Genomic DNA, 15,590 nt, shown 5'->3' with positions numbered 1-15,590 from the left:
ACATTCGAAAGTCCATCAACATCATCCACCACATAAACAAAAAGAAAGACAAAAACCACATGATCATCTCCATAGATGCTGAAAAAGCATTCGACAAAACGCAACATTCATTCATGATAAAAACTCTCAGCAAAATGCGTATAGAGGGCAAGTACCTCAACATAATAAAGGCCATATATGATAAACCCACAGCCAACATCATACTGAACAGTGAGAAGCTGAAAGCTTTTCCTCTGAGATCGGGAACAAGACAGGGATGCCCACTCTCCGCACTGTTATTCTACATAGTACTGGAGGTCCTAGCCATGGCAATTAGACAATACACAGATATACAAGGAATCCAAATTGGTAAAGAAGAAGTTAAACTGTCACTATTTGCACATGACATGATATTGTACATAAAAAACCCTACATAAAAGACTCCACTCCAAAACTACTAGAACTGATATCGGAATACAGCAAAGTTGCAGGACTCAAAATTAACACACAGAAATCTGTGCCTTTCCTATACACTAAGAATGAACTAACAGAAAGAGAAATCAGGAAAACAATTCCATTCACAATTGCATCAAAAAGAATAAAATACTTAGGAATAAACCTAACCAAGGAAGTGAAAGACCTAATCCCTGAAAACTACAAGACACTCTTAAAAGAAATTAAAGAGGACACTAACAAATGGAAACTCATCCCATGCTCTTGGCTTTGAAGAATAAATATAATCAAAATGGCCATCCTGCTCAAATCAATATACAGATTTGATGCAATCCCTATCAAATTACCAACAATATTCTACAACAAACTGGAACAAATAGTTCAAAAATTCATATGGAAACACCAAAGACCCCGAATAGCCAAAGCAATCCTGAGAAGGAAGAATAAAGTGGGGGAGATTTTGCTTCCAAACTTCAACCTCTACTACAAAGCCACAGTAATCAAGACAGTTTGGTACTGGCACAAGAGCAGAGCCACAGACCAGTGGAACAGATTAGAGACTCCAGACATTAACCCAAACATATATGGTCAATTAATATATGATAAAGGAGCCATGGACATACAATGAGGAAATGACAGTCTCTTCAACAGATGGTGCTGGCAAAACTGGAAAGCTGCATGTAAGAGAATGAAACTGGATCACTGTCTAATTCCATACACAAAAGTAAATTCAAAATGGATCAAAGACCTGAATGTAAGTCATGAAACCATAAAACTCCTAGAAAAAAATATAGGCAAAAATCTCTTGGACATAAACATGAGTGGCTTCTTCATGAACATATCTCCCCGGGGAAGGGAAACAAAAGAAAAAATGAACAAGTGGGAATATATCAAGCTGAAAAGCTTCTGTATAGCAAAGGACACCATCAATAGAACAAAAACGTACCCTACAGTTCGGGAGAATATATTCATAAATGACAGATCCGATAAAGGGTTAACATCCAAAATATATAAAGAGCTCACACACCTCAACAAACAAAAAGCAAATAATCCAATTAAAAAATGGGCAGAGGAGCTGAACGGACAGTTCTCCAAAGAAGAAATTCAGATGGCCAACAAACACATGAAAAGATGCTCCACATCGCTTGTCATCAGAGAAATGCAAATTAAAACCACAATGAGATATCACCTCACACCAGTATGGATCACCACCATCCAAAAGACAAACAACAACAAATGTTGGCGAGGATGTGGAGAACGGCGAACACTCCTACACTGCTGGTGGGAATGTAAAGTAGTTCAACCATTGTGGAAAGCAATATGGAGGTTCCTCAAAAAGCTCAAAATAGACATACCATTTGACCCAGGAATTCTACTTCTAGGAATTTACCCTAAGAATGCAGCAACCCAGTTTGAAAAAGACAGATGCACCCCTATGTTTATCGCTGCACTATTTACAATAGCCAAGAAATGGAAGCAACCTAAATGTCCACCAGTAGATGAATGGATAAAGAAGATGTGGTACATATACACAATGGAATATTATTCAGCCATAAGAAGAAAACAAATCCTACCATTTGCAACAACATGGATGGAGGTTGAGGGCATTATGCTCAGTGAAATAAGCCAAGCAGAGAAAGACAAGTAACAAATGATTTCACTAATATGTGGAGTATAAGAACAAAGAAAAACTGAAGGAACAAAACAGCAGCACAATCACAGAACCCAAGAATGGACTAACAGTTACCAAAGAGAAAGGGACTGAGGAGGATGGGTGGGAAGGGAGGTATAAGGGCGGTAGAAAAGAAAGGGGGCATTACGATTAGCATGTGTAGTCGGGGCGGGGACACGGGAAGGGCTGTACAACACAGAGAAGATGAGTAGGGATTCTGCAGCATCTTACTACGCTGATGGACAGTGACTGTAATGGGGTTTGTGGGGGGGGACTTGGAGAAGGGGGTAGTCTAGTAAAAATAATGTTCTTCATGTAATTGTAGATTAATGATAACGAAATGAATTTAAAAAGGGAAAAAAAACATTCATTCTTGTATAAAATCCACTTATATTAAACTTGGATGCAAACAATGTATATTAAAAAATAATAATTAGAAGAAAAAAGTGATAGTCTACCCAGCAATGTAAATTATCCCATTTGATGAATATCATTGGATCTCTTCCAAAAAAGCCCCAGAGATATCTTGTAAGTACATTAGATGGAAAGAATAATTCACTGACCACGTAGATATGCATGTTTTGAAAATCTATGGTACTGGTTAATATTACTACTTAGGTTGTGATTTTCAACAGAATCCACTGATACATTTTACATTTTTCACTTTCATAAATGTATGAGAAGGTTATAAAGTATTTCTATTAAGTATAAAGTTATACAGTAAGCTATAAAGTATTTCTTTCCATATCTAAACACAATAAATATAATTGTTTGGTATCACGTATAGGAAACAGCAGGAAAAAAAAGAGGAAAAAAAACAGATGTCTGAAAAATTCTCATACATATATATACTTATAAAACTTAATACAATTAAACTAAAATTCTTGAATCTGAAGAGCTATATATTCCATGCACAGAGACCCCATAAGAGTAATAATAAATTTCTAAGTCTCTGCCATAAAGCAGTTTCAGTTACCTGATAGTTATCACTGACAAACACATTCAAGGGTGACAAGACAAGCTGCAGCATGGTCTCTCTAAATCCTTTTTTCATTTCAAAACACAGTCTTTCCAAGAAAGCTGTAGGGCACTCAGGACCATCAGTAGTTCCATGCTAAAATCAAACAGAACAGCATAACCCAGATACAGGAAAAGTAAAGACCAAGGTAGTACAGGAAAATTAAAATTGTATTTATGTAATTAAGAGACATTGATTTTTAAAAAGAGAAATAGTGTTTATGGACAAAAATAACTATTCTGTGCCACAGGAAGGACATTAGGTTCACTAAGCACCAGAGGTAAGTTCTCTGCTGTGCACCTCTAGGCAGAAGACATGGAGCCAGTATGAGGCACCATGTCCTAGGCCCCCTTGCTTCCTACCTGGCCTGGCTCCAACAGCCCTGGGTTCTTTGACGACATAATCTCTTTCCAATCCAGCCCCAACAGGCCCAAGGCACATCCTTAGAGCGAACCAGGATTCTGTGCTGGGCCCAAACCTCTGACACAATTCAACCTCCAGGGTCAAGCCTGACTCTTAATGTTGTGCTAAGTTCACAATAAAGCCCCTAACTGGTCAGGAGTTGGAGATAAAGGCTAAAAAACTGTAAAATCCTAGAATATATATCAAGCTAATTACAAACCCAGCAACTCAAAGCCCTGGCAAAATGTTCTAAAGTTACAGAGAACAGCAAAAAACAAACTATAGTGAAAGAAAAGAACAAAGTAAAATTACCAATGATCAAGTAATCACATTATGAAAGAAATAATAAGCTTTATAAAGATGAAAGGATAAACTGAGAAGTTTTCTAACCAGAATTTTTTTATAAGTGTGTGTGTTTGCACACACAAATACAGTTTCCTATGCTGGGTGAATTTCATAATACAACCCTGAGTATTTTTTTATGTGAACACTTACAACAGGAAGACGCCCATGAACTTTGTACAAATTAACGAGTACAGTAATGTCCCAAGGACGCAAGGTAAGAGGATGAATTGACTTGGCTGAACTTTCATTTTCCTTTTTGTCATTTTCCATTCCAACAGCTGTCCACCCAGAGCTGGATGACGTTGACAGTGACAGAACAGGACTTGAAATAACCTCTTCAAAATCCATATACATGTCATCCTCCCCAAAGTAGTTCTCCTATAAATATTAAAAACAAACTGCTATCAAAGGAGATAATATAACAATAATTTTTCACCTTAGAGTCTTAATTTTGTAAACTAAGCAGCTCCCTATTTTATTTAATTAAAAGCATAGATCTATTTCTTTAAAATGGAAAGAAAAAAGATACATTTATTTAAGACATACATTTACTTGGCTGCTTAGCAAATAAATATTCTGTATAAAACAAACACAAAAAGTTACTTAAGTTTATAATAAAGCTTCCTTTCTGTTAGCACTATCTCCAAAAAATTGTAGAGAAAACCTTTGAAGATTTGTAAAGTTCAATAATTTTCAATCTGGGCTTCTCAGAGTTCTGAGGCTATAATATGCCGAGAAATCCTCTGGGAGAAGCAGATCAATTCACTGAAAATCAGTTTGTTCAAATCCAATTAGCATTTATATATCCTGCTTGGAATATTTATCAGGATTGTTTTAACAGCTTTAATAAGAATGTCCAATTTTGGTTATTGATGACAAAAATACATGTTATAAATAGTTACCCAAACTTCTTTTCACATAGTTCATCCTAGCTTTTTATTCAGAAGTGTTTCAATTGTTAATATTCTGGTTTGACATCAGAATTAACATTTTTTTCTTCCTATTGATTCCAAATTTAAATTTTGCTTATTTGATCTGTCAGTAGTCATCAAAAGTTGTTAAAATATGTTATCACTTTTAACTATATTTGTTCAGTATTAGAACCAAGTCAGTATTTTGGTAAATTTTACATTCTGATTATTGACACATTTATTTTCTAGCCAGAAATCTGGTTATCAAGTCAATTAGTATCTTTTCATAGGAAAGGATGTTAAAGGGCTTAAGGTCATTCTGTTAATTAGTGGCAGGACAAAAATTAAAATCCCAGACTGACTGACTCACAGAACAAGTGCTTTTTCCTCTATTCTTTACTCTTATCTACCTTGAAATAATACACTTAGAATCTGCTTGACATCTTGATAATTTTCCTTATTATGTAACTCTGAAATACAGACAAATTCAAGCACAAATATTAAGGTAAATAAACACTGGTTTTTAACCTAAATTCTAACAAAATGTCTCATTGGTTTCGGTCAATGTCAAAAACCTAGTGGTATTTGCAATAGTTCTTCCTTAGATCATTTGAGAAGCCTTTTCAAAAAACACATGCTATCCCAGTCCTGGAGACAGTTCAGGAGGTGTGCAGCGGGCATGGAGTGCAAACAAAGAAGGAAAGTAGAACAGTTCCCTTTGGTGATTTTATCTATAAATGGCCTCCAGAACCAATCATTTCTGCCCTACCCTCCCTCCACACAACTGATCAAAAGAGCCGGTGTACAGTGTTCATTTTATTAGCTATCAACATATTAGGAGCTACCAACAAATCATTAGAAATAAATCATACTTATTTTAACTAATTTTTAATCATCTTAAACTATAAATCTCTTATTTTTAAGATTCCCTTGTAGTTCCCTACAACTTGTAATTTTAAAAAAAAGAAAGAAACTCCTGTAGATGATTACAATCAAAAGAAAAATACTCTCTTGGGCCTAACGTTCAATTTGTTACTAAATCAGTCTCCACTTAATTATCTGAAACAGAAATAACACATAACAAATTCTTTAGGGAACACTGATTTCCCAATATAGTAGAGGACATTTGTTTATTTTTATTAAATGTGTCAATGACTGTTTTTAAAGAGCTATAAAATGCTAGGAGTCTTTTATGAGTTAACACATTTACCCTATTGAATATTATCAACAAAAAAGTACCATTAAAATTTATTTAATGCCTTTTAAAACCTAGCCTAATGTTAAATGTTTAATGCTGGGTGTCCAATTTAAGTTTTGTGTTTTGTCTCTTTTAAAAACACCATGAATTCCACCTGGAAAGGTTAATTTCTTTAGGATTCACTAGAAAAAATTACCAAAGGTTGACCAATGTATAAGGCAACTAGTAACACATTATGGCAAACTTTCATGGTATTTTAAGATTAAAATATGTACACGAATATTTACAAATGCAAATAAAAGTTCCATTTCCATTTTACTGTAAGTGACATGCAAAATTAAGTTATCTTTAAAATAAATTCCAAATAACTCTAGAAAAAAGCACTGGCTTGTAGAACTGGGAAAAAGTATGTTTTTTTGTTAGTCTGTGGCATGTATGAGTTTAAGAATGATAAAACTGTAAGGCTAGAGGCACCAGGGGCAGGGGTGAGCCTGCTGGACAAGCTCAGGCCTCACCAAACAAGGCAAAGAGACCAACAGGTTCCGGTCTGACAACATTCCAGAGTCTGATCAGACAATATTCCTAACTAGAGCCCTCCCCCAAGCTAGAAGAGTAGTGGTAACTTTCCAATACTTGGCTAAAGGCCAATAAAAGACCCCATGTACCCTAGGTGAGCCAATCCCCGCGCCACTGTATACCCTTGCTCTCCCTCCCCCTGACTTCTTTAAAAACTTGCTGCCTGCTCTGCTGAGCGCGACTTCCCCAGCCTCCATTTCCATAGACTAGTGAACCTCGCCTGGGAATTGCGTTCAAATAAACTACCTGGTCTTTGCTTGCTTATTTCGGCTAGAATTTACCTTACAAAAATAAGCTACATTTTCAATTTACTTTAGATTCTTCCAGTATTTCACTTTCCTAGAGATAGTTTAGCATATGAGTATCAAGTAACTACTTCAAGTAACAAGAGACTACCATTTTTTCCCAGTTAAAAATTAATATTCATCTTATGAGAAATTATACTCATTTCTCAAAAAAAAAGAATTATCAACAATTAAAGACAGCTAATATAATTGGAGAGGCAGAGAAAAAACCCTACAAATGCTGTTTCCAATATTATATTTTTTACAAATGGAAACTTGATAGCCAGGCTTCTGTTCAAGACTACTGAAACTCTTTTTTTAATAAGGAAAACATATATACCATATATACCTACCCTTAATCCACAGTTACTATTTGCCACTGCTTGCATGCTATCGCTATTTAGTTCAGATTTCCTTCTCCCATTAAGAAAAAAATGTAGTAAGACTGAGAGAAGTCAATTCAGAAAAGTAATATACTGGTATGGTTATCCAACCTTATTATGTGCATATAAAAAATGATATCCTGTTTTAGTATGACTGAAATGACTTTGGGCTGACAGAGCTGTTACGTTGTCTATATCTTCAGAAGACCTCCCATTTCATAAACTGTCCTCAGAAATGCTAATGTATGTTTAAGCATATACTCTTCTCTAATTCTTTGTAATGATAATGGCAGGCCTAGTTTCTTCCATGGATTTTGGGAATCAGTTTTTAATGTATAAACAAATACAAGGCAATTCTTGATTTGTACAAACAAATATAAGGCAAATAGAAGAATTTCTTGATGTTAAATTTGATAACTAAGGAAAATACAATCTCAGTTACATGAATTTTCAAACTCTGTTTTCTTACACATACACACATATATTCTAACCCTAAGAAGAACATAAGTTATATATTAAAACAAATTTTCAAAAATTAACAGAGATATTTAAGCTAGGATGACATCTCCATGTCAGCATGACACCTCCATGTCAGCATGACACTAAGTCTTCTGGTAGAGGGGAAAAAAAAAAAAAGAGAGAAAGAGAAGAGAAAAATAAAGAAAAAAACATTAAAGAGTAACATATATTCCTAATAAAGGGAAGCATAAGTTCACTGGCCTAAAAACCTTTGCCTGTCCTGCTTTAGATATATATTTTATAAAATGTCTGAACTTAAAACATTTTAATTTGTTTTAGTAGACACTTCATACAAGTTCTGAGTTAATTTGAGGAATGCAAATACTAATATAATCTTTAGTACAACAAACTTCTGACACTACTAAAAAGTGGTTATAAAATCATAATGCCCAGAAAAGTCTGTATCAAAACATAACTATCAACAGAGGTTGTTTATCAACTATTAACATCTATGGAATAGAATTTATGAAGTATAAAATAAAGGTATATACTTCTTTCCCTATATTCTTTGCTATAGACCTCTTATTATTTATGAATATTACTATAAATTTCTTAAATTTAAAGAAATTGAGATTCAGTATACATACAGTAATGCAAAAACCAGAGTTAATACTCCTCTAATAGCATTCAAAACTGTTATTATATCAGTATAACCAACTTCACTTGCCAAATCATTACTTATATTAAGTTAAAATTCAACTCAGCCTCTACAGAACTATAACTTAAAATTTCATTTTAGATTCTTCTTTATAGTTATTCACATGCAATCCCAAGAAAATAAGATACTGAGAGAAATATATGAAAAATATTTTAGGTCAAACAATGGTCATGTGTGTGTGTGTGTGTGTGTGTGTGTGTGGTGTGTGTGCATGCACACTTACCTGTGCCCTCCCCCCACCCCCTTTGAATCTGAAAAATTACTCCTTCAGGAATCTTATAAAATGAAACAGAAACCATAGATTTCCATAAGTACAAGAGTACAATGAAAATCTAAAAGTGAATTTGCAAAATCCTATTTAAAATGCTAGATTTCATGAACATGCTTTCCCTTGCATTTTTTATCTTAAATTGCATCATCTGATGCTTTATGTTAGTTTTTAGTAAATATAATACATTAAGTCAAATACTGAGATTTTAGGTACCTTCAAAACCTGTTCAGCTAGCACTGCTTCCAGAGTCATTAATGACAAACCTTGATTGTCCTTTCCTGACCAACTTTGATTATCCTGAAACCTTTCCAGAATTAATTACTCCTGTCATTGTAGATTATGAAATTCCTTGTTAGCTAAGCATTCAATATCCAAACCATTGCAGGTTTGAAATTGCAAAAGGAGTGAATAAGGAAGCACAGATAAAACTAGACTCACACAAAAGTCCATCCCACAAGTAACTCTACTCCTCTGGATGCTTGGGTAATTAATCTCTCTTTGATTATAAGATACAGTAAACATCCAACAGTACAATGGAAATCTGAATTTAGAAAATACACAAAGTGCTAAAATATTTTTCTTAAAACAGCCTTACTTCATAAACATGCTATGAAATCAAAGATTGACTGCATCAATCTTTAGAAAATACAATGTGCTATCATACTATGCAATCATACAATTTCAATGCAAAAATTATACCAAAATGAATTAACACTTGATTTGGTCTGTGATCAAAGTACTGCATATTTCTTCAGATTCTAAATTTGTCATACTCTGAAATAAACTTATTTTCATATATTTGCTTGAGTTTTTAAGACAGAGCTCCAAACAAATCTTTGCCTATTATTTAGCATGAAATAAAGTTGTCTGTCTTTAATGCATTTACTTGAAGTAGATTTTCCTGGTACCAATTATCCTTAGATAACAAGGTTCTCTTGTACTTCCACTGCTGCATTAATTACAATGTGTTAAAATTTGTTCACATATATGCCTACCCTGAAATATCCCTCTATCTTATCTCTTTGAGAACAGATTCTAGAACATTCTAAATCCTAAAAAAAAAAAAGACTGAACTGAGAAGTACACTATTTTTGATAAATAATTTTGTAATCGAGTCTAGTGCCACAGGTCTCGTCAACATATATAATACATCCTCAATAACTTTAAATCATCCAACTGACTATTTTGAATGGACTCAATTTCGATTAGATATTAACTGCTTTACCTACATTTGCAAATATGTAAGTTCTTTTAAAAATCATACCTTTATACATAAAAAGGCATTTAACAGAGGTCCGTAGAGAGTTATCTGAGAATCTGGGGAAAGCTCCATTTCCACATGAAGTTTATCAGGTGGAAGCTCTGAGGGATCAACAGGTGGACGTGAAGAAGTAGAGGGAGAAGGAACAACTCTGTCTGATGTTTTCTGGGATGGCCTTAATACAGATAGCATTGTTTCTTCCATTTCTGACACTAGAAAATTTTGAGAAAAAAACAATAATGATTGGAAGGGGGAGGAAAGTACCTTTTAGAAGTTCTTGAAGGAACTATTCACTGAAAAATTCTATTTTGCAGATTTTCGTGAAAGCAGCTAACCTTGATATAGTATCTCTAGTGCATAATGAACATAGACTTGAAAGAATAATGAAAAATTCAAGAGAGATAGACTTTATTAAAATATGTGTAGAAATACACAAATCAGACTGCACAGAACGAATGAAAAATTCCCGTTAACAAAGACAACATTTTCATCAGGTCCCTGCAATATAAATTTGGGTCACAATTTGGCTCTAACTATATATACTTGGGCATTAAAATACAAAGTTGTTTTCATGTAACAACTATTCAAATACAATGTGACAGTATCAAGGTTTTATGCATAAGAACAATTATTAAAACTATTCTTTAAAACTGAATTGGAAAAATTTAAATATTTATATATTGCTTGGCTCTTATTCCATTTTGAATCCCAGTAATAGGGCACATAAGTTTCAGGGAAACTATGATATGAAATGACAGGTGTCAAAAATGCATTACAGAAACTAGTATTTCACAAGATCAACCACTTTAAATACACAGATTCTCATACACTTTGCTATTCCAGCTCCACTGCTTCTAGGTTGGCAGACATTTAGAAAATTATGTACTTTTTCTGAGCATATTTTCTCAACTCTACAATAATTGTAATAATAATATCCATCTCATAGAGTTGTTGTAAGGATTAAATGAGGTAATGTAAACCAGGAAAAAACTACACCTAGTATTTGATAAATGGTAAATGCTTAATTAAAGTTAGCTATAATTACATCAAATCCTTAAAACTTTTTAAATGTATATAATTATGCCAAAATATAATGCATTTCCAAAATATCTGTATCCCTTTCTTGTATATTTGATGACTGTCAATCATAACATTAGATGTTTCAAAGTACAAATTAATTATATAAAAGCTCTTACGTGATTGTTTTAGCTGTTCATCTGCTTTTTGTGGGTAAATTGGATGCCATGTATAATCAATTGTAAGCATGACACTTGGGACAGTCCAGCATTCAACCCAACCAGATCTTTGAAGAATAAAAAATAGAGTTTCTATTCAAATGCTTATTCCTTTAATTGTATACAAAAAGCAATTACAAATGATCTTATTATTATTCTTTGACAGATCAGAAAGGTAGAGGTCTCCACATATTAACACAAAATACTCAGAAGACAAATTTTATGTACTCACTTTTCTTGAGTAATGTTCCGCCATTTTGGTTTAACTGTTTTCTGACCACTCTGGCACTCAGCAGGAATACCAGTATCATGAGTTGTTTTATTTGGATGGCAATTCTTTACCAACATAAATAATGAATATTTACTAGGGTGGCAATCTGGTAGAAACAAATGAAGATCCACATCTTCTCCCTAAAAAATAATTTATAATGACCCAAAGTAATAAAATAAGTACATAAACATGTTAGATTACTATTTACAACCAAATCTATCTATAATAATCTGGAGAATAAATTTGAAAGAAAATAACAAATTTCAAAAGGCAAATTTTTCATTGAACAGTCAGGTTAATAACTGGAATAAGGTTTTATATTGACTAAAGCAATTCTGATTAGAAAGAAACCAAGAAATAAATAAACATCAGTTTCCACAAAACAGTAAAAAGATTATCATTCATGGGTATCTGTGGATATGTCACAAGTAACTCAGTAAAAAATAAAAATAAAAAAACCTGTCATTAATATTAAGCTCAGATAGAATGTGTTCTGTATTTTTTTTGTTATCATTAATCTACAATTATGTGAAGAACATTATGTTTACTAGGCTCCCCCCTTCACCAAGTCTCCCCTACAAACCCCATTACAGTCACTGTCCATCAGCATACTAAGATGTTGTAGAATGACTACTTGTCTTCTCTGTGCTGCACATCCCTCCCTATACCACACCCCCACATTATACATGCTAATTGTAATGTTCCCTTTCTTTTTCCCCACCTTTATCCCTCCCTTCCCACCCATCCTCCCCAGTCCCTTTCCCTTTGGTAACTGTTAGTCCATTCTTGGGTTGTGGGAATCTGCTGCTGTTTTGTTCCTTCAGTTTTTCTTTGTTCTTATACTCCACATATCAGTGAAATCATTTGGTACTTGTCTTTCTCCGCCTGGCTTATTTCACTAAGCATAATACCCTCTAGCTCCGTCCATCTTGTTGCAAATGGTAGGATTTGTTTTCTTCTTATGGCTGAACAATATTCCATTGTGTATATGTACCACATCTTCTTTATCCATTCATCTACTGATGGACACTTAGGTTGCTTCCATTTCTTGGCTATTGTAAATAGTGCTGAGATAAATATAGGGGTGCATATGTCTTTTTCAAACTGGGTTGCTGCATCCTTAGGGTAAATTCCTAGAAGTGGAATTCCTGGGTCAAATGTTATTTCTATTTTGACCTTTTTGAGGAACCTCCATACTGCTTTCCACAATGGTTGAACTAATTTACATTCCCACCAGCAGTATAGGAGGGTTCCCCTTTTGGATGTGTTCTGTATTTTTATTAACTTTTAAAATATGAATGTGTCTTGATTCTAGTAAGTCTTGTTTCCTCAACTGGCTTTTAAGAATTATGAATTGGTGTTTCAAAGGATCTTCATTTGGCTTCACTTTTTTCCTTTCAGGGCCCTTTATCTTTGTTAATCTTGTTAATCATTAATCTTGATGCTTGGTTTCTTAACAGGCAGCATAATAGAGAGGTTAAAAGAGCCTTAAACTCTATTGCTTGTGGTCAAATTTAAAGTCAGCCACTTACTAGCTACATGAAAAATCACATAAACTAGGCTCCCCAATTTCCTATCCCATAAATGGAGTTAACAACTATCTCAAGAAGGCTGTTCTGAGAATTAGATGAGTTGCTACATAAAAAGCACTTAGAATACTGTCTGACATAGAAACTGTTTAATAGGTGTTGGCTGCTCTTATTATTGTTGCTCTTTTCACCACAATAGCCACCATCAATACTACAACTACCATGTGCTAAGTTAGGTGTTCTACAAAACTCTGAATTCATAAGAGCTGGCTTCTAGATGAAAAGAAGAAAGGTATTTGTGGTTACTTCTTGAATTAACAATTACAATTAGGAATGAAAAATAGGAAAGCATAATATCCAATTTACACAAAGTAAACACTGGAGTTAGAAGCGGTTTTTAAAAGAACATAGAGATTAGCCACAGAGGTTAGAAATGTGCTGTAAGAAAATAATAAATTCAGGGAATTTTTTTTAAATCATTGTTCCAACTTCTGTTGGGAAACTTAGGACAATGGCAGAACATTAGAGTTAACTACAAAAAAAACAGAAGCAATTCTGTGACACTAAATTTAGTAAACAGAGGAAAGCTAAAATACTTCGGGTGACAATGGGATCGGCAGGGAATAGTAAAGATAAGCTGATGGAATAAACAACGCATCCAATTATACGTACTCTTAAAGAGAACTTGGTATTGCATGTAGCTGGAACAAAGTCCGTAAAAGGCAAAGAGAAATCAATGTTTAGTGTTTCCCCACAGGCTGACAGATATACTACAAAAAAGGAAAAGAAAAGGAAATTTATTTTTGACTTAATTAAAATTTTGAATAATTAAAATTGCCTCAAATACACACCTAAGCAAAAGACAGTATGCTTAGTTCAATACAAACTCTGAAGTAGCTCTCTGAGAGACTCCCAATAGAAAAAAGATCAATTATAGTATCTACTCAATTACAAAATCAATACCAATTTTTTTTGTTAGTATTTGTTTTAATGAACAGAATATTTAACCTAACTTGTAAAAATTCTTACCATTTTCCTGTTGTTTAGTGGAACAGTCAATCCAATTGTGTTGATTAGCCGCCCAAATCATTTCAAATTGATGAAACATGATTTTAAAATTCCATGTATAAGGAACAAATGAAAAAATATCTGGAGCACTATCACTGGACCAGTCTTGAATTAAATCTAAATTATTAGGGTGAGAGACAGAAGTAAAATTAACAAATTCAGAAAACAAAATGTAAAGATTCTAACACCATACAAAATTAATTTTTCTTTTGCAACTAAAAAGAACTTTTATACTGAAATATTAAAAGGTAATTAAGATATAGCTAACTTATCTAATAGTAAATAGATGTTTACTTACTAATCATTGTTCCAAATTAAAAACAATTATGCATTTCATATATCTATTATTTTATAAAGAAATTTTAGAAGATGAAAAAAAGGAAAAATATCATCTGCTAGTCCACTGTCCACATATTCAACATTGTGGATATGTTCCTTCTAGTTTTTTTCCCTATGTAGATTTTATACTATCATAGATGCACATTTTTTTTTTGGCCCTGGCTGGTTCTCCCCAGAGGAGCACAGCAGGAGACACTGTGCCGCGTGGCTGAGTCCTTAAGGAGCAGCTGCGTGTCCTCTGGCTCATCTCCCCCACCTCCAGCTGACACGGAAAGAACGGGGCCCTGGTTCTCTGCGTAGATGCACATTTTATACATTGCTTTTTGTCACTGAATCCAAAACTTTTCCATGTCATTTTACAGGCATTAACAAAGAGTTTAATAACAGTTCCTTAGAGAGATTTAAGATATACTTAACAATTTACTATATATGGATATTTAGACTCCTTCCTAATTTTTGTTATATAACATGATGTGTATTTTTGTGCAAGGTATTTTATATATTCTGGATTACTTTGTCAGTATAGACTCCTGAAGTGGAATACTAGATCAAAGTTTATGAATTTTCTCAAAGTTATCATAAATTACAGAATTGCTTTCCAAGAGTAGCTAGATAATCTATTACATTGTATACTCTTCTACATTATATTTTTCTCTACTCCTTTCTCTCTCTGAAGGTGTGGCTTAATAATTGCTATTTGAAAAATGGCAACTCACTTTAGTTGAATTTCTTAATTACAAGTAGGGTTGAACATTTTTTTCATGTTGTTTTATTCATTAAACATATACTATAGACTGTCTTATTGTGTGCCATACTCTGTTCTAGATGCTGGGAATACAATGGTGAACAAAACAGACTTTGCCTTCTCAGAATTTACAGTCAGTCACCTTTGTTGACTGTGAGTTATTGTATTGATTTTTATGGTTTAATTGTTGCTTTTTAAATTATGTTCATATACTTAGTCTGCTTATTCTTGGTATCTTAATTTTTTTTTTAACCTCAGTAGGCAAAAGCTCCTCATATAAAGATGTTAGCCCTGATCTATCACAGTGGTTTCCTCTACTTCTTCTGGCATTCACATCATGTACATGCCTTGTATACATCTAGCAATAATATCTTTCAATAAATGGCCTCCTCCCATAGGTGTCAAGCTCATCTTTGTAGACTTAACATACATAATATAGTGCTATGCACATAAAATTAGAAATGTGTGTATGT

General features: G+C 33.6%; 1 protein-coding gene across 4 annotated transcripts in view; it reads right to left on the bottom strand.

Moving 5' to 3' along the window:
- Window positions 1-15,590, bottom strand: part of BLTP1 (bridge-like lipid transfer protein family member 1) — a 216,933-nt gene that overhangs the window by 151,568 nt on the left and 49,775 nt on the right. For all 4 annotated transcript variants that reach the window (XM_057502585.1, XM_057502588.1, XM_057502589.1 and 1 more), the window contains exons 16-22: window positions 13,995-14,150; window positions 13,638-13,735; window positions 11,398-11,576; window positions 11,127-11,233; window positions 9,934-10,142; window positions 4,020-4,247; window positions 3,081-3,218 (exon numbers count right to left, since the gene is read on the bottom strand). In XM_057502585.1, coding sequence (XP_057358568.1) covers window positions 3,081-3,218; window positions 4,020-4,247; window positions 9,934-10,142; window positions 11,127-11,233; window positions 11,398-11,576; window positions 13,638-13,735; window positions 13,995-14,150 — 1,115 coding nt within the window. The remainder of the gene's footprint in view (window positions 1-3,080; window positions 3,219-4,019; window positions 4,248-9,933; window positions 10,143-11,126; window positions 11,234-11,397; window positions 11,577-13,637; window positions 13,736-13,994; window positions 14,151-15,590) is intronic.

This window comes from Manis pentadactyla, chromosome 5, assembly GCF_030020395.1.
Source record: "Manis pentadactyla isolate mManPen7 chromosome 5, mManPen7.hap1, whole genome shotgun sequence".
In the NCBI taxonomy this organism is placed as follows: Eukaryota; Metazoa; Chordata; class Mammalia; order Pholidota; family Manidae; genus Manis; species Manis pentadactyla.
This window is presented reverse-complemented; position numbering and strand designations above follow the sequence as displayed.